This window comes from Bactrocera dorsalis, chromosome 4, assembly GCF_023373825.1.
Source record: "Bactrocera dorsalis isolate Fly_Bdor chromosome 4, ASM2337382v1, whole genome shotgun sequence".
In the NCBI taxonomy this organism is placed as follows: Eukaryota; Metazoa; Arthropoda; class Insecta; order Diptera; family Tephritidae; genus Bactrocera; species Bactrocera dorsalis.
The window spans coordinates 63,144,422-63,163,769 of NC_064306.1; the positions used below are offsets into that span (position 1 = coordinate 63,144,422).

General features: G+C 37.3%; 1 protein-coding gene across 1 annotated transcript; it reads right to left on the reverse strand.

Annotated features, from left to right (window-relative positions):
* Window positions 1–11,561: 11,561 nt before the first annotated feature.
* LOC105226935 (probable cytochrome P450 6v1) lies at window positions 11,562–14,240 on the reverse strand. The gene is made up of 3 exons (XM_011206072.4): window positions 13,252–14,240; window positions 12,335–13,144; window positions 11,562–12,262 (listed from the first exon to the last, which is right to left on the reverse strand). Exons 1-3 carry the CDS (start codon window positions 13,717–13,719, stop codon window positions 11,984–11,986), a joined length of 1,557 nt encoding a protein of 518 aa, XP_011204374.1. The 5' UTR covers window positions 13,720–14,240; the 3' UTR covers window positions 11,562–11,983.
* Window positions 14,241–19,348: the final 5,108 nt, after the last annotated feature.

Genomic DNA, 19,348 nt, shown 5'->3' on the forward strand with positions numbered 1-19,348 from the left:
AGGAACAACCATTTCGGTCATAGTTTCGACCCATCTGCGAATCAGCGATAATTCACATATCACACTTCGGCATGTGAGCAGAAAAAATGCCACCACAAGTAGCCTGTGCGTCGAAGTGATCCAAGTAGTCAGCGATGTAGGAAGTTTCTCCTTTTGCGAACCTCTTCATATACCCAGCTACCTTGAGCTATTAAATGCTGTTGCTACTATTGGTGAGGTCCGCAGTGAACAGGTGATGCCGATGAGCGCCGATCTTTGACCATGTTCAAGCTTCTTAGTGAGTGCAGCCTCTTCAAGCGCCCTCCACCAGACGAGGCTCAAACCAGTAATGTTCTGTAGTGATTATGGGTTTCAGTACGGCTTCGTAGAGTCAAAACTCCCCTTTGGTGAGAGTCCCCGTCTCTTCCCTTTAGCTCCTCAATAGCATAAAGCAATTGATGTCTTCTTTACTCTCTCAATATTTGGTCTCCATGAAAGCTTTCTATCAATGTTAAGACTTAAGTATTGCACTTTATCAACATGTTAGAGACGTGAGCCTCCGATAAATAGAAGAGAAAACCGAAATTCAAAAAAAGAACCAGTTTTTATTTAACAAAGAAAATCAGACTTTCATAACTTATCTGGTCTCAATTGTATTTTTAGGAATCGCGGATCACAGAGACAACCTGAGGCAAGAGGAAACATCTGAATTTGGACAAACCGACTTTTTCTAATATTTCATTGAGAGATATTCAAGAGAATGAGGTGTACACTTCGCTTCAGACTTACTTTTGAAATGTTATTGCGTTGACGATGCAGAGATTTGGATCGACGGGTAGCAGGCCAGAGCTTAAACCTGAGACGTTTGTTGTCTCCGGTCTGCAGAAACATATATATAGCACTTCCATAAAAAAGGTAAACAATTTGGAACAAGTAACATAATAAGAAGTTTCCTAAATGATTTTCTGGATCTGATAGAAAAATCATCAGCACTCGAGGAGACAAAAAGCGTAATCTACTCATCAACAAAGCATTCCACTTCCTCAAGAGATAATCAAACTGCCAGGACACCGTCACAGTAATCTTCCTTTTTCTCACTTGCCATGCAACCCAAGACTTCTTAAGGAAATATGCGCATAATCGAAAGCGAAACAAACACAATTGCTAAATCCTTTTGAGTTACCGAAATCGTTAAGCTGACAAAACAAAGCCGAGTGGCCTAGCTACGGCTCTCCGCCAGACTTTGTACGCGCACTTCATGTAAAGTAATTCAAGTAGCTGGTTGCCGCATTTGCAGTGTTATCATTACAATATTGGATACAATTACGTAATCCTTATATCTGATGGATATGAGGCACTTCCGTTTGTGCCTCAAAAAACTGGCCGGGATTGTGAGTGCCACAAAAGGCATGGATATAAGAAGGTGTGTGGAAATGTGTGTCTACAGGTGTATCTTTATTCTTCAAAAAATATTTTCGCATACGAAATTTGGCTCTTTGTTTTTATTGTTATTGTATTTTTTTATAAAATCTCTCCTGTTAGTCTAACTATACCTGTGCGAGCGCTCATTTTCATATCACGGGTGTGTAAATCTGCGATTTAATGCAACAAATCGGCAATTGAAAAAATAAAGCAACAACAACTACAACAGCAAGAAATCTGCATACGTAAAGCCCCCCGCTCCAGAGTTCCAGAGCTTAAAGTCGGCGTCGCAGCGGTCTACTGGGAGCTGCGTTGATAGGTTGGCTCAGCTACGCACACATGCCTCATTGACTGCGCCTCTAACTGCGAGGCAGATTGACTGACTGACTGACTGACTGATTCGAGTAGATTTACCTATGTTTATTTAAGTAAGTATATCTCTTTGGCTGCGTGTATGCCCCCTTAAAGCAATCGTGTGTGTCCTGTCATCACCGGCATGTATTGACACTTTGTGCGCTCCAAAAGTAACAAGGATATAAAATTAAAAAAAAAAACATAAAAAGCAGAGAGAATGACGAAAAGGAAGCACCAATTTGCCCCGTCAATGAACCGTGGCGGCGGCGGCTTTTCATCTACTCGCTGGCGCAACAATTTCCACAGACGGCCTCACTGACTGCCAGCTCGTGAGTTGTTACCACTGCTCTCCTTCTACTTCTACTTCTTCGTCTTCTTGTTATTGTTTTTTTTTTGTTGTAAATGTAACACACTCGCTATCATGCACGTCATATCCTTGTTATCATCTTGCCTTACAGCACCCCTGACACTGTGTGTCCCCCAGCCAACCCGCTTGTCGGTAAATTCTAATTTCTGTGTGTTGACGGTTGCCTGTCAATTTGACATTTCGTTTCGCATGTTTTTTTTTTGTTTTTTGGATTTTAGTATTCATCTCGCTTGTTTTTTTTTTTGTTACCCTCAGCGCTCCTCAAATGTAGCGTCTCAAATGTAATGCTATATCCTTGATAGCCTGTTTGCCGTCTGTTTGAAAACATCAAATGGCAATTCTTGTTTCTTTTTTCTTCGTGTTTTGTTTTTGTAATGTGGCTCACAGTGGCTCGGCGGTGATTTAATTTGTGCGCCAAATCGTCTGTAAGTAGTTCAAATTAATAGCGAAATTATGCGGAATTCCGCTGGCGCTTTTTAAAAACATCGGTTAGAAAAAAAACGAAAAATGAAAATAAAAGGAGGTGGGAACATTGTAGAACTTACAGTCCTATAGAAAAGATCGTGAAAAGTCTAGAGTTCATGAATTTGTTTTACAATACTTGACATACATATGCCCATCTTCTTCTTCTTTATTGGTTTAGGTGGTTATAGACGAGTTAAGGGTCTCTCATCCGAGGCTGTTTCTTCTTTTCATTGAGGGTGTTTTCTTACGTAGCGAGTCCCAAACCCAGCGCAAAACCCTGGCGAGCGATGTTTCGCCTTCTCATTTCATACTTGGTCTTCAAAACGGAAGTCGGATACTCCCAAAAGAATGAGGCTCAGAGAACTTTCCTTACTTGTGTGAACCTCTACACATGGCTTCTTTCTATTAAAACCCAACGAAACCTAACCTAATATCTCCTTTAAAGCATGCTTTACTGCCTTATTTTCTGATATTATTGAGAAAGTCGATTGCTAAGACTTTGAAGCAATACTTTCAAAATAGGCCTACTTTTCCATATTCCTTCTACAGGCTATATTTGGAATCATGTGATTTCTTTCAGTGATCCTATTTCCAAAGTTTCAAAACATTAAGATTAAGAATGAATTTTATCAGATAACGTGGAGGATATCAGTGAGATCCGAGAGTGGATGGTGCTTTGGTACTCGCTTTTCAGCGACGCACTTCATACTCAAAAGGCAGCCACCAAGCTCTTGAGGGCCTCTGCAACGGTTCGTATGTTGGCCGGATCGTTCGAGCATGGTGTAACTTCCATTGTTTGCACTGACGCTATATTGACCTTCGTTAGTTTCTTGGATAAGGATCTCTGCCAATTTCGTGAAGATTTTTCGTTAAATAAAATGTTCCTTACAAAAGATATAAGCTTCATGGTGGACGATGCCTTTGGAGTTTCAAAGAAAAAGGTTGAGATCGTTTAACTCGCGTGAATTGATTAACCTTGAAGCACGAATCCCAAGCGGACAGAGTCTGGTTAGAGCTCCTGCAACCATTAAAAACTGGATAGCGTAAAATTGACTAGACCGCTTACTATTTACCGTGGACCGGAAGAAACTTGCGACTAAACAGTTGCCACGCTTACTGAGCTAGCCTGAGGCCCAACAAACCGGTATTGAACCAACATACAGGGTTTATTCGGAAAGTTATAGGACCTAGCTAACGAACAAGCGGCTGGTCAGTTGTGTCTGAGCACTTGCACCAGTCACAGGAAAACATTTTCGTCGCGCGTATTTCTATGAGTGGTGCCCAAACCGAAAATGCCAGCCGCTCTTCGTTAGCTAAGAACGCCTCCATGCGATTAAATTCTTTGTGAAACTCGGTAAGTACAGGCGCCGAGCGTTTGATATGAAAAGCAGCCTTACCTTAGTTGCTTTACCAACCTGTAAACTTCATTGTGACGTGGCACCAATCGCCTTCTGTGCTGGTCGAGAAGAGGTAGCCTGAACAATCTGAGCTCAGACCGTCGAGCTAAATTGACCCGTATCAATTCCAAATCTGTATAGAGTTCATTTAGTATGATCTCGACATAAAGAGGTGATCTCCCGAGTGGCACACACAAAAGCCGATGAAAAGCAAGCATTTTGAGACGACAGAGGGGATTCAAGCAGCATGCACCTCGGCTAAGCAGGAGACTATTTTGAAAGTTTTTAAAGAATTGTAACGGGGCTCTTAGCAGTTTCCTTTCTGCAGTTATTGAGACCAACCTTAAGCTCATCAGCCTTGCAGTTTCCTGCAATACGAGGCACCAAAACTAATCTAATCAATCTAAAGTTTAATCATTTCGTAGCTAGAGGTAAGTGGTCTAGACATCCCTTCACTAGAGTGAGCGCACATTCAGCGAGCTCAAAGCTCCAATCGGAGGGAGATGCGCTCCGGAGCAGTAGATCTAGCAAAGCCTACTTATATGGCTGATGGACTTGAGACTCTCGATTTCACAAAGGAATCCCTAATCAAACATCCGACTAAGCTGATGGCTGTCGGCTTAGAACCCTTATTTTTGCCTATATTTGCTATTTGTGTGTACGACATGAGACTTTTGCTCTCACTGATATCATATCTTGAAATCCCTAAGAGCAGACTCAGCTGAGTGAACAGCTTCAGCGACTACAAAAAGGCGGCGGTCTTATCTTCGATACTTCGGTAAGGGATGCATAAGACGATTTTGTGGATTTTAAGAACGAAATTTTTTAAACGCTTAGCGGCGGTGAGTCCTGTCTCTATAAAAGTTATTAATAAGTTACCACGAATTAAAGTACTTTCTAAGATGTACATTTGATAGAACGCACCACCATTTGCTTGACAAATTTGCCACCTTTAGCTTTCTTTGATGTATTACGCGTACCGTTTTTTGCAAATTAATATTCAAGACTATTCAAACAAGCCGCCTCGGTATTCCGATAGCAACCTAAAAACCGTGTAAACTCCCTTCAACTAAGCATGAGCAGTAGCAAGTGCCACACCGGCCGATCGCCTGCTGCTCGAGCTCTAACGTCGCACGCCGTCGAGGTGTGGTTCCTAGCTGCCAGGCGTGCCCCGTCGTCAGCACACAATGCATGTATTTAAGGCTCCTTGGCCACACAGTAGCCAAATATTTTCACCAAAACAAAATTATCAACAAAAAAATGAATAAAAATCGCAGATCATTAAGATTTCGAAAATCGTTTATTTGCAAAGTGAAATAGTTCGAGAATCATGCCTTCCGCCTAACTCTGGTCCCAGTGCGCCACGCAGCCGCTCGAACGACTGGCACACATTGCATGATTCACAATTTTCCGATACAATCACACACACACACACATTCTCGCTCAAAATCAAAGTCATCCTTTTTAGCAACAAACCTTTTTGTCCTTTCCCTTTTGGAGAATTTTTAGCGCTAAAAAAAGCGGAGAGTGAAAGAGTTGTCGGTGCCGCCAGCGTTTTGTTCGCGCTAATGAAACCATTAGCAATTGTAATCGCCTGCTAAATGAGTTGTCAGCGAAAATTTGCAAATCATCACGAAAATGAATTCGCAATTAATTTCTCGCTTGTGCGGCGAAAGATCAAAGCAACATGCGGAGCGAGGTGTCTAGAGCGGCAAGTACAGGCAGTTGGCTAAAAAGGTTAAGGTGTGTGGAGCCTGCTGATTGGGATTGCTACTGGTGTTTGGAAGATTTTGCATAGTTCAATTGTTTTGACATTTTCACTTGGCAAGAATTCGGAGAAATTTTGCTTTCTAATTTCGCTTGTAAGGTGGTAGGAATTGTTTCGATGGTCAACTGATGCGAATAAAAAATTATAAAATAAACGGCTATGAATTCTTAAATTTGTCCTTGAGAAACCTATAAGTCGTAGAGTTCAATTAAATATTATAAAGAGATATAAGAGACTTCTTTTAAAAAAAATTCAGAAACTTCGCTCCTGTGTCCTTAGGTACGGGATAGATACTAAGTCCGCTTTATTCGAAAATTATCTTAAGAAATCTTATTGTGCTAAGATATTTTCTTCAAATATCATGGTTCTCGAAAAAACGTTAAATATATTCTTTCGTCTTTGTCAGCTGATTAAACTCTGGCAGGCCTTTGAGTACGTAAAACGGCCCTTATAATGTACAAGTCCGAAATAAGAAAGGCAAAGAGGACTTCATGGAAAAGCTTCTGTGAAAAAGTGAAGGACTGTCATGAGGTTCAGGTGTATTCTCGCAAGGAAACCTTTCTCCACGGGTTGTCTTAAGGACGCAAGTGGGAAGAGGGCCTAAAGTAGTGAAAACACACTTCGGATGCTTCTTAATGCTCACTTGCCGAACAATACGTCCTCTTTATCGACCTTCTGAATGAACGGAGCTTGACTTGTTATCAATTCTTTCAAGCCTTTCAAGTCCTCACGACTTCATGGTATCATACCAGCAGAGCTTCAGCAGCTTATTCAGGTTTCATGCAGCTGGTTGGTACCTATCTATGCGAACTGCATAAGACTAGAATACATCCCGGGGACCGGAGTTACGTTTATTCCGAAGGCTTGCTAAGGTTCCCACGTTACGGTCAAGCACTTTTGGCCCATCAGCATTTCTGTAGGACCATTTATCAGGAGCGCAACATGTTTATTCTAAAGGTAGGTCAGTGGATACTTCTCTGCATACTATATTGTTACGGCTGAGGATGCCATTACGCTAAAGGAGTTCACTCTTTGGACCTTCCTTGATATTGAGGGAGCTTTCAATAACGTACTGCCGGAAACAGTCGTAACTGTTCTGAACGGTCTTGGGGTTGAATCAAACCTTAAACACAGTCGTTTGTGCGACAGAGTGATTGAAACGGAACCACATCACACGTGCTCGATGAAATGTGAGTATGGGAACCCCACAAGGTGGATTGCTCTCTCCTCTTCTATGGATCCTGGTCGTTATCGACCTGCTTAAAAAACTTGAGGATCGTGGCTGCCGGGTGTTTACCTATGCTTCTTTACGGATGAGTCAAAGCTTGGGAGGAAGTTTAGTGAAGAGGTTTACTGTCAGGAGCTCTCTATCAACTTCAGCTTGAGGCTTCCTGACTATTGCAGAGTTTTCCAAGTGTTCTCATTGGGCAGAGGCAGAAGTATCAGGGTGGAATAAAAATGTAAGATTTTGTATTCTCATAATTTGTGTGGATGTCTTCTGTTTTTGGGCACTGTCGGTAGTTCTAATTTCCACCAAAAGTACTGAATCTCAACTAAAAAGTTAGAATGTCTACTCTAAGTCTTATGTATCACTGTAAGCACGCTACTTTACCTAAATGTATGCTTCATTTCATAACCAAAAGGCCACTGTGGCCTACATTTAGGATAAGCTTCGAATCAACTGAATTATTTTTTGAGAATTGATTAACTTTTGGTCGAATTCAAACATATCAAACTAACCTCTAAATAAAAAATAAAAATTAACATATAGCGCTTTGCGTGAATAGGCTTCTACCGTTCTTCCACTTTATATCATCTAAACTCCTATCCTGTTTGACAGTTGTCGACACCGTTTTTGGGTTTGAATTGCTTTTTGTTTTACCTATCAGCATAGCCTTGTTATGATTGCATTACGTAATGTGTGTGACATCCTCATTAGAGTTACCCTACTCGCTTCTATATTTCTCTCGTGAGGTGGTGCAGGCTCGCTTTAAGGGCCGCATAGTTCACAAAGCCGAAAAATATTTATTTTTACGTTCCTATATATTCTCATATAATTTACACCATCCCTACCGTTTGCGCGTAAACTTACCCTCCAAACGCCTCTTTGCCTTCATTACAAATATCATCATTATACGCTCTTCACGCGGCCGCTTCAGGTATATCTTTTACACACCTATATGGAAATTAGTTACGCTCATATGTATTTGTATTTGCTTATGATAAAGATATGTCTATCTTTTACTTTTCATATTTTTTTTGTTTTTATAAAGTCATGTTATAATGTTTGTTGTTTTTGCTCTCATAGTTATCACTCACTTTACACGCTTGTCAACAAAGTCGAAATTTTATTCGTTGTCTTTGTCAATTTGTTTCTGTTGTTTTAGTATTTGCATTGAAAACTGTTTTAGATGTATGTATTTATGTACATAATTTATGCATGAAGTGGCCCAATTTCAATATTCGTATAAGTTGACATATTAAGTAGTATTTTTCTGGCTTTGAATAGCTGAAGATATCCTGGATATATGTATATTCCCTTAACTTCCAGTCTTCTTGCTGACATAGAAAGTAATATATAATATGTATGTATTTTTGAAAATAAAATTAAATATTCATATCTGCAGAAGATTTTCTTATCTCAATATAAAACCATAAAAACGTTATCTTCGGTTGCGTCGAAGCTATAATACACTTCACAAATACAAAAGCTTCCATATTAGAACTTGATTTGATCAGTCAGTTTGTACATATAACAACTATATGCTATAGTTATTCGGACGGAACAGTTTTTTTCGGAGCGTGTGGCGATGTCTAAGGGAGAAGTCTATGCCAAATTTCTTGAATCAAAAAGCTTCTATATTCTATTGTATGCCAAATTTGTTAAACATTTCTTGTCAAATAAAAAAGCTTCTATACCAGAACTTGGTTTTGTCGGTCAGTTTGTATGGCAGTTAAATGCTAAAATGGTTTAAAAACGTCCAAATTGTTTGTTTTAAACAAATTTTCAAAATAGTGGCAACATCCAAATTGTTTTCCAAAAAAAAAAATTACAGAAAAGTGGCAACACTCCGGAAAATTTTTTCCATAAATAATTCATAATTTCTTTAATTTGATGTCCAATGATTTTAATATAATATCGTCAATTTATTTTAATAAAATATCCAATAAGTGGCAACTCCTTTTGAAAATATTTTCTACATCGAGCTTTCCAAAAAAGTAAAATTTTATGTTCACGTTGTAGTAGTTTTTGATTTTTTTCAATTCTGTTGACTTTAAGTTAAATATTAAACAGGTGGCAAGGTTTGAAAATTTTTCAAATAATTTTCTGTGTACTTATTATATTGCACAACTCGAGTGACAACTCTCTTCAAATATATATTTTGTCTTCGATAAGTTTTAATTAACCACTTCAATTTGTAGTATTCTTCAACTTATCAGGGCTTTTGAAGGCTTGCATAATCAACGCCTTTTTCTGTTTCTTAGAGAGTCTACGATAAATGTTGATATAATGTTCATATAAGGTAATGTGTGTTAATAGCCGCGTGTGATTTTGAATCAAACATTAATCATTAAAAAAAAAATCAGATATATCCAATAGATGGCGCTGCAGTCGAATTATAACTATATATATTGGGTAGTCGAAAAAGTCCTTTCGTATTTTGTAAATAATTGCCGTTGCAGTATATATACATATATGGTATATATAACATAAGCCAATTCATATGTGCTGGGGATATTTATTAGATATTTAATACTTGAGTTGAGAGACTTGGAGTATAATGGCTTGTTTACTTAGGGTCAAAATCACTGACGCTAAAATGGCAAATACATTGACATTTTGGACCAGGCTCCTCATATGGTTTGTAGTTATAAATTACAGTGAAAATAAAATGACTGTTGTTGTCATTGCCTTGACGGCGGGTGTCCTAAATTTGACATATTGAAAACCACAGTTAATAGATGAGTAGTAGAAATAGCTATTTATAACCTACGATTGAAAGATCCTTAAATTATATTAAAATCAATGTCACTAAACTGAAAAACACAAATTTCTATTTTGGAGCAGACAGATTGACTCGCTTGAAGAAATGTGTCACAATTTGGCATTGAAAAGAAAGAAAAAGTGTTTTCATTATTTTGACACCAAATGACATTAAATTTGACGTACTAAAAACTGCAAAAAATAAAATAATGATAAGAATATATATTAGTTTTTGATTTATTGAGGTTAAAAGACATGAACGTAGACGAATTCATGGTTAACATTACACCATATTCAATGACGCTGAACTGACTAAACACAAGTTTGGATTTTTTCAACTGGTTGCCAATTTTGTATGAAAAGCTTGACATAATTTGCCCTAGAAATAAAGTGCTTAGTACTTTTATTGTTTTGACAAAAGGTCAGTCAATTTAGCATGCTGAAACTGGCACAAAAGAGAGGAAAACCAAAAATTATTAATAATTTAATTATGGTTGAAAAACATATAGGAGGATTGCATTACCTCAAATTTAATGACGCAAACTGGCAAACAAAATTTTAAATTTTGCTGTAGCCAAATTGAAAAGCTTGAAAGAGCTTATCAAAAATTGCTAAAGAACTAAAGAGATACATACCACTTTTATTGTTTTGACAAAAAGTGAATAAATTTGACATACTGAAAACGTCACATATTAGAGATACTGCAAGAATGCAGAAATGAGTAGAAATTGATAGTTATGGTGTTATTTTCTGAAACAATATATGAAACTGTCTTAAGCTTCTAGGAACTTTTGGGAATAACTATGTTTTTAATAGGAACGCTACAAAACTAGACCGATAGGGACTGTAAACGACGCCATATTTTTCTCGCTCTTTTGACATTTCTCTTCAGTACGGTTTGTCACTTCATTATGGAAATATATACGATCCAAAAACGAGTCGAAATTATTAAAATTACTGCCGCAATTCGGAGTCAGTGGCCCCAACTTTAAGATAAAATATGAAAACATTTTTTATCACAAGTCGCTTGTGGAAAATTGAACAGCAATAATGACACAATTTGACATCATTTTGACAAATTATCCACATTACACTAGATAACAAATTTTTTACCAGAAAATATTTATATACTGTTTAGTCATTTCCGTTTAGGTCTTGTTCTAGCAGGGATCACTGTTTCATACTCCGCAACAAACATGCTTAATGTTCAAACAAATAAAGTTTTGAACTATCTATATATTGTTTATTGCTGTGGAGTAAGCCGGCAACCTCTAAAACTATTTTATAGAGTTGTTTCTCAAATTTCTCAACTGAATTCCAGAAATATTTTATTAAAACCATCAAATTAGTCTTTTTTTAATTTTAAAATGTATTTTTTTTTATCCAACAGTCGAATTGCGCCGACTGTAGCGCGCTGAGCGTCAAGAATTCAAATCATTCACAACAAAGTTGTCTTACTGCGACCTCAGAAATAATTAAGTAATGTGATGTATGGCGGAGCGCATAAAATTAGAAAAACACGAAAAAGCGGAGCACCGAAACGATAAACATAAAGACCAGGCGCACACACACAAACACCTGCGCACAGGCAAGTAAATGAACAATTATAGATAAACGCGCACAAACACACACGCAGCTCTTTTCACGCCTTTGCTCTACAAACATATTAACATGTATAAATTTTTAGTTGCTTGTCATCGAAATCCCCTTATAAAGATAAGCGATTTCAACGTCATCGGTGGCGTGATCGCACCTACAAACAGCAAAAGAGTTAAAAAAAAATAAAAGGGAAAGATGAATAATAAACGCGCTTACTCATTCATAAAAAAAATGCTCTATTAACAATATTTTCATATATGTATATACAATAAAAATTACAAATACAATACAAACATTTAGTAATAATAATATTAGCAATAATAATAAACAAACATAGCAGAAGAGTAAAAATGGTGTAGATATGTATGTCTAAGTATATATATGTGCTTGTTGTAAAAGCGACAACATTGAATAGGAAAGCTCATTGCAGCGACACAAACAAGCTTTACACTGGTATTTTGGCTTAAAAAGCAAACATAAATTCTTCTGCTTTGATGCAGTCAGCGCGCACAAACAGCGCGCTCGGGCGGCGCTTGAGTTAAGCAAACGCGCCGCGGGCATTTAAGAATGCGCGCTTGTTTAATATTAACTGATAAGCACAAAGTTGTGTGTGACGCGCGAGCCGCTCCTGTCATATCGGCGCGCCATCACAAGCAGCGCTCGACGCTCAGATAGATGTCGCTTTTATTCGACAACAACAGAAACTTCCGATCGAATTCGATGTTGTCGACAGTCTTTTCGCAAAACTCCACACGATGAGTGTGCAGAAAATGTATGAGGCCAAGTTTGATCTGCATCTGCGCTATGGCCATGCCGATGCAGTTGTGCGGACCGGCGCCGAAGGGCAGATACGACATGGGCATGTGCAGTGAGCGATTCTCCGGCGAGAAGCGTTCGGGATCGAAGCGCGCCGGCTCGGGCCAATACTGTTTGGAAGAGAAAAAATATATTTTATAATACAAAATTAAAAATTGTCAACAACAAGCAAGCGCGCTCACCTGTGGGTCATGGTGTATCGCTAAATTTGATATGTAGACGGGCATGCCGCGGCGCACAAAGCAGTCCGCGTATGGGCGCAGCGCGACGAAACGCTTCTTATTGATGGGCGTGCATTCGCGCTCCAAAATCGGCACATTCGGATACTTGCGCAGCGTCTCGTCCACCACCATCGTGAGGTAACGCATACCCTGCACCTTGTCATAAGTAATAGCATGCGCCTGCGCATCACCCAGCGTCTGACGTATTTCAGCGCGCAAACGCGCTTGCAGCAACGGCTGTTTGGCCAGCTCGTACAGCGCAAATGTCATGGTCATGGCACAGCTTTCGATGCCCGTCAGTTCGAACATGGCCGCCTGCGCGACCAAATAGTCTTGTTGGTGCGTGAAATGCGTGCGATCCTGATTGAGCGCCGCCTCCATTTTCAGCGTCAACAGCATTTCAACGAGATCATTACGTAGTATGCCATTGCGTTCGCGCTCCTCAATCACCTGCAACACGGTGCGACGCAAAAAGTCCGCATGTGCCGGTGGCAAGAGATGACGCCGCAATAGCGATACGAATTTGGGCAGGAAGAAGATGACACACAAATCGATGACGCGCGTAAAAGTGAGCGTATACACTTCACTACAATTGCTGCCCAGCTCCGTCTGTTTATTGCGCAAACTATATGAGCGTAGACCGAAGGCTATGCTGGCGATCAGATCCGTGTTGTAGAGATCGCAAATCTCCTTGACATTCACCACAGCGTTGCGGCGCTGATTGCCGTTGGCCGTGAGACGCTGCAGATAGGCCTCAAGATCACAGCCCACCTGTGTGTTACCAATGCAAGCGCAAGAAATAAAGAACAAAAATAAAATTATACGTTGATAAGCGTGGTGCGCTGGGCAAATACAGTTGGTTGAACAAGTGAAAGTACCTCCTCCATGAGTGCAAACATCTGCTTGATCTTACCGCTGGTGAATGCCGGCGAAAGCCGCGTCCGTATCTCACGCCATTCGGGATTGCGCACAAAGAACAAACTGTTCGCCGCCAGCTTGTCCACATGCTTGTCGCACTTGGAGAAGCGCATCGAGAAGCTGACAAAATCCTCCACCAAAATGGTGCGCACCAAATTGAGATCGCGTATCAGCAACGCCGGCTGGTGGAACAAATAAATGCCCACCACCGGCTCATCTTTGAACTGGGCGTCGAAGTAGTAGTCGCGCAGCAGCAACGGAAATGAAGTGTGCAGCCACAGCACGTCTTTCAGGTTGCCCAGCAGATGTACGGGCTGCACGAACTTGACGCGTCGCCGCTGCCAGTAGACATATGTACGTCGCGACCAAACGAACACAGCTGTCAGCACGGTGACGAACACGAGCAGCACGCTAGTGGAGTCCACCATTGTTCACGCACGCAAAGTTCTATGGCAACGCGGGCGTTATACGCAAACAGCGCTTGACCTTATACTTATGTATATATATTTATTACTAAAATTAATTACTATTTATACTTTATAGCGAAATGCTAGGCAGAAGTGTGCAAGCACTTGTTCGAGTTATAAACTACTTTGTATGCGCGTTTATTGTAAGTGTTTGTTTGTGCGGTTGAATGCACTCTTCGTGTGTTTTGTTTGTGAAAACAAAAGCAAACAACACCAAGCCACGCCACGCCACAACACAAAAGCGCAACGAGAACAACGCGTACCGGCGTTATCAAAACAAAGCAAACGACTGCCTGCATGCTCTTTGGCGAATTTGTACCGAAGCTCTGCTGACGCTCCAGTACAGGCCCCATTTTCGACGTCTCAGCTCATATTCGCGTAGGCAGCGACGTGGCCAAGCAGCACGCGGAGTGATTCAGTGCGAAGCGCTGAGCGCGCGCCTTATTTTTTGCTCGTAATTTAATGCGCTCTCCAACCGCAAACAAGATAGACTGCGGCTAAGGCGGCACCCTACAAGCGGTCTTTTAACTTTTGTAGTATTGTGGAGTTAAGGCGGCGGCCACCTGTAGATAAAAATCGAAATTTCAGCACTTGTGGTTTAATATTTGATTTAAATTACATATATTTATTTAAAATAAATTACTATTTTTGGCTAATTAATTTTTTTAATTTTCATTAAAGATATCGATTCGAGAATAAATTGAAATAAATTTGAATAAAAAAATTAAAAGTTTTTTAAAAACTAAAAAATGAAATAAATACTACTCAAAGATTAAGTAATTTCCAAAATAAAAAAAAAATATTTTTTTTGATTGTAAAATAAAAAAATTTCGAAAATAAAAAAAATGAATTTTAAAGAAATTTCGAAAAAAAATTTTATCTAAATTTTATGTAGTACATTAAAAATAAAAAAAAACCGAAATTAAACATTTTTCGAAAATAAAAAAATCCAAAAATAAAGAATTTTCAAAAATAAAAATATTTCAATAAAATTAAAATCAAAAATTTCCTAAAATAAAATGATCCAAGTTATGAAAACTTTTTCAAAAAAAAAATTCCAAAACTTTTAAGAAAATTTCAAAATAATGTTTAACTAAAGTTTCAAAAAAAAAATTTAAGAAAATAAATAAATTTCAAAATAATGTGTTTGTCTAAAATAAAATAACAAAATTTTGAGAGTTTGTAGATACATATGTATGTATGTATGTATGTCTAACTTTTCAAAAGTGAGAACATTTAAAAAAATAAAAAAAAAATAAAAAAAAGTTTTCAAAATTAAAAAAAGTTTTTAAAATTAAAAAAACAATAAAAAATTTTTTTCAAAATTAAAAAAAAACCAAATATAAAAAAATTTCAAAACTAAAAAAAAATCAAAAACTAAAAAACTTTAAAAATTACGAAATTTTCAAAATAAAAAAATTTTGAAAATAAAATTGTTTTCAAAATTAAAGAATTTTTCAAAAATAAATAAAATTTCAAAAAAAATTTCAAAAGTTAAACAAAAAAATCAAACAAGTTTTCAAATAAAAAAAAACATGTTTCAAAAATAAAAAATTTCAACAATTAAAAAAATTATGAAAAATAAAAAAAAATCAGAAATAAAATAAAAATAAAAATTTTTCAATGATATAAAAATTAATAAAAATTTTTTTCAAAAATAAAACAAATTTTTTAAATCAAAAATAAAAACATTTCAAAAAATTTTTTTAATACCCTGATTTGAGTTTCGAATTTATGTATATAGCCTGGTACGTAGGGTATGCTTTGTTCGGCTTTTGCACATCCATGTGAGTGTGCCGTCATACCTTATTTTCTGCCTGTGCTCTCGCACTTGCTACTTGTTTAGCTTATGCTCAACATTTATTCAGCGATAAGCGCTTAGGTAATGCCACTTAATGTAAACGGCCTTCGGTGCGAAATGCGATTCAATTTTATTTAAAATATTTAATTTAACTTTTTTATTTAAATTTTTTCATGCAAAATTTTGCATGTTTTAAAAATTATAATTTTTCAATACAAATTACAAAGCAAAAAAATTAAATTAATTAATTATTTAATTTTAAAAATTAATGTTTAATTATTTTTAGTTAATTTTTAATTTTAATTAATTAATAGTAATTAATTTTTTAATTATTTTTTTTTTGTATATGAGTATAAATTACTTTTTTAAATTACTAATTTTATTAATTAATTTTTAAAATTATTATTTTTTTGTTTGGTACATAGTACAAACTAATTTATAAATTTTTTAATAAATTAGTTTAATTTTTAATAATTTTAAAAATTAATTTTTCATTTTTTTTTTAACATTGATTTACTTTAATTAATTTTCAAAAATAATATTTTTTAATGTAAAAGAATAAATGAATTTTTTAATTTCTGAAATTATGTTTTTTTTTTTAATTTTTTAAATTAATATTATTAGTTTTTTTAATTATTTTCAAATTTTTTTGAACTTAAGGTCAAATTTTGAAAATTAATTTTTTTAATTTTTATTTAATTTAATTTTAAAAAATTTATTTTTATTATTAACATAACATTTAGTAAAGTGGCAACTCTGAAAAAATATTCCAATGGCTAAATATTTTGGATAAAATAAAAATAAAAGGCTAAAAATAATTTTTATAAAACAAATGTCATGCAGATGTAAGCTCCATCGAATAGCAATCGTGCGTTGGACATACTTTCCAATTATATCAATAAGGAAACATAAAATAATCAACCGAGAACTTTGTACATTATTATTTGTTTTTACACAAACGTGTGATTTATCGATCAGTCAAGCAATGAGCAATTACCATATTCGACTTAATATGCACATGTGGCCACACAGACCCCCCCGTCTTTCGCATAGAATTTTTTTTTCAAATGCCCTAGTGAGTAATTACCGAAGCCAGTGGGCCTCCTAGTGACAGTAATTAAGTGAATAGCAATGAAATCGCTCATGCACGAGCAACAGCACTAACACGAACGCTCTGCGTAAACAAACTTGAGCTGAGAGCGTTCCAAAGTTCAATTTGAACTCACAAAAAGAACATTTTGACGTATGTCCATATGTAAATATTAGTGTAGACGCTAGTAAAATATATGATCGCTTTGCGGTTTGCGCTGTCACAACGTGCCGAAGCAGCTATAAATACATCCAAACACAGATATATACGAGCATACAAACATACTGACATACTTACTTAAAAGTAGTATAAAAGCAGCGGTAGAGATGTGCGAAGAGAGCGCGAACCGGTTTTTTCATACGAATCGCAGCGCACTCGCGGTACTTTGAAACTGTCAGTATTCATGCCAGTACTTACTTAAGTACTCAAGCACTTATGCCATAGTTGTCAAGTGCTATTATTTACAGCTCGTAACTCTGAAGCAGCAATAAAGTTCAAGACATCACTTTATACTACCGATTTTTATTATTTTCCTTTATTTTCGTACTAAAAATAATTTATAGTTCATTAAATCGGCTAACCGTTAATTATTAACTAATAAATCTTTGTATCAGCGGCTGCTGGTAGCGCCTTATCTCGTCGGCTCTGACACTTGCGGCATTGCCATTCCGTGGCTGATGACGTGTTCCTGAGCGATAGGCGCTCTTTGTGAGTATGCACATCCGTGCTCATATACCACTCACTGGTATGTATGTACATACATATATACATATGTATACGTTTGGCTTGTTTTAATTTCTGTCGACTCATCGTTTGCTCCAAATCGCTATAAGCGTTCGCGGTTTCTATGTTATGCATTCCCAACAAGCCAAAACTGGGTGCGGCAATGCTCACAATGAGTTACCCTACCCATTATTGCAAATGAGAGTAGCGTGTTGGTTAGGGGAAATCAATAAGAGTATTTATTTTGTATAATATTTTAAACATTTATTAATTTGCTTTAATTTTTTTTTGAAAATGACAGCCTAAATGTAGGCAACATAAGAGAATGGAAGAAGAAAGCTCAAAATAATTTAATAGAGAAATTTACTCTTTATTATGGAGTTATTAGTAAACGTCAGTTATTTTTAAGACAATAAAAGATATTTCAGGCGCGCTTGATGATCGTTTGGCTTCAATTCTACACCGATTTGAGTTTTTTAAGCCCGCAAACTAAGCTCCTCCACAAAATGTTCTATAAAATGAGTGATATATAACTTCAATTATTGTCTGCGTTGGTGAATTGACTCTTTCTTTTCGATAGTCTGTTAGAGGATGGTCTCATTCTGGTCTTCTTCGATAGTCTATTGGTGAATTGGCTCTTTCTTTCGGTCATCTTCGATAGTCTGTTCGACGGCAGCAATAGTGTCGTCAATGCGCACTCTTCGGCGGCTCTGAGGATGAGCATTTTTCACCAGAGCCAACGTGATGCGAAACCGCTCCATTGTTGTTCGATTTATCGACTCTGTTAGGCGGTTACGTCGACCGAAGCTGAAGGGAACAAATCATTATTTTAGAAATAAATTGTGATTGATGTAGGAGGAGAAATCAAAAGCAAAAAATTCAGACTCTCCCTAGATATACTAAGTTTTATTTCGTGAGAATGTTAAGACATTTAAGGCTCCTGTATGGCACGGGCTAACGGACGCTATATATCTATATATACCTCAGTTTTGTCATGATTGAGGCTGCCGCTTCGCTGACAGCTTTCCAGTTCTCAGTGGAGTGACACATGAGTGTCGTAAAATTTTCCACTGTAAACTACCACCGAGTATAGTTTTTCCCTTGTACTTAAAAAGCTGGGCCAAAAAAAGAATACATGCTCCAAGCTTTCAAAGCACTCTGAACACGTCGGAGAATTCGGACTAGTGTTATGGTAGAGTTTGTACAAGTACAGGCTTCTACAGCACTACCTAGTATTTGGATTAGGTTGCAATCCAAGTCCCCATGTCTGTCGTCTGTCTATCCACGTATGAGTCTCCGAATCAGCCTGTGGGTCCACCATCCTTTGAGTGAGGTTTGCCACCGCTGCTGCTATCCTGTTAAGCTGTCTCTTTTTTTTGGCTTCTCTAGACGGCTCTGATAACTTGTAAACTCGCTCGTATTCGTTACCCTGATTGTCAATGGGCATTATATTGGATATTACTTCAGCAGCATCGCTTTATATTGTTGGGAAAGCACTGATAATTCTTATTGCCGACAGCATGTGCACTGTGTTTATTTTTCTGACATATGCTTTACTCGTAATATCCAGCGCCTAGATCTATAGTGAAGCCGATCTCATTATCTTTGTGAGTAAAAATCGCCGGCCGGCACGCAGCGTTTATTTGCCATGATTCTTGGTAAGGCGTTCAGGATTTCATTCACTTTAACTGAAGTGTATTTTAAGTGATCCCGATTTTTGAGATTTGAGTCTATTAATACTTCCAGATATTTTTGTTGTGGCTGTGAATGAACCTCATACTTTCCTATGATCAGAGATATTCTTTCCTCCACTTTTCTAGCACTTATGAGCAAGACTTTTGTCTGTTGCTTCGCCAGTTATAAACTTCTTGAGAAGAACCGTTGGCGCAGACCGTTTATGCAATTATTGTATTTGGTCTGGAGGTCAACCAGTTGTTTAGACATGGACTTAACGGCTTTTGGTTGGAGGCTCCTTA

Bases quoted from the DNA above. Each gene is read 5' to 3' on its own strand.
- LOC105226935 (XM_011206072.4), bottom strand. From the start codon at position 13,719: ATGGTGGACTCCACTAGCGTGCTGCTCGTGTTCGTCACCGTGCTGACA. The intron at 13,145-13,251 runs GTACTTTCACTT...GGTAACACACAG, and splicing joins TGTTTGCACTCATGGAGGAG to GTGGGCTGTGATCTTGAGGC. The intron at 12,263-12,334 runs GTGAGCGCGCTT...TCTTCCAAACAG, and splicing joins CGATACACCATGACCCACAG to TATTGGCCCGAGCCGGCGCG.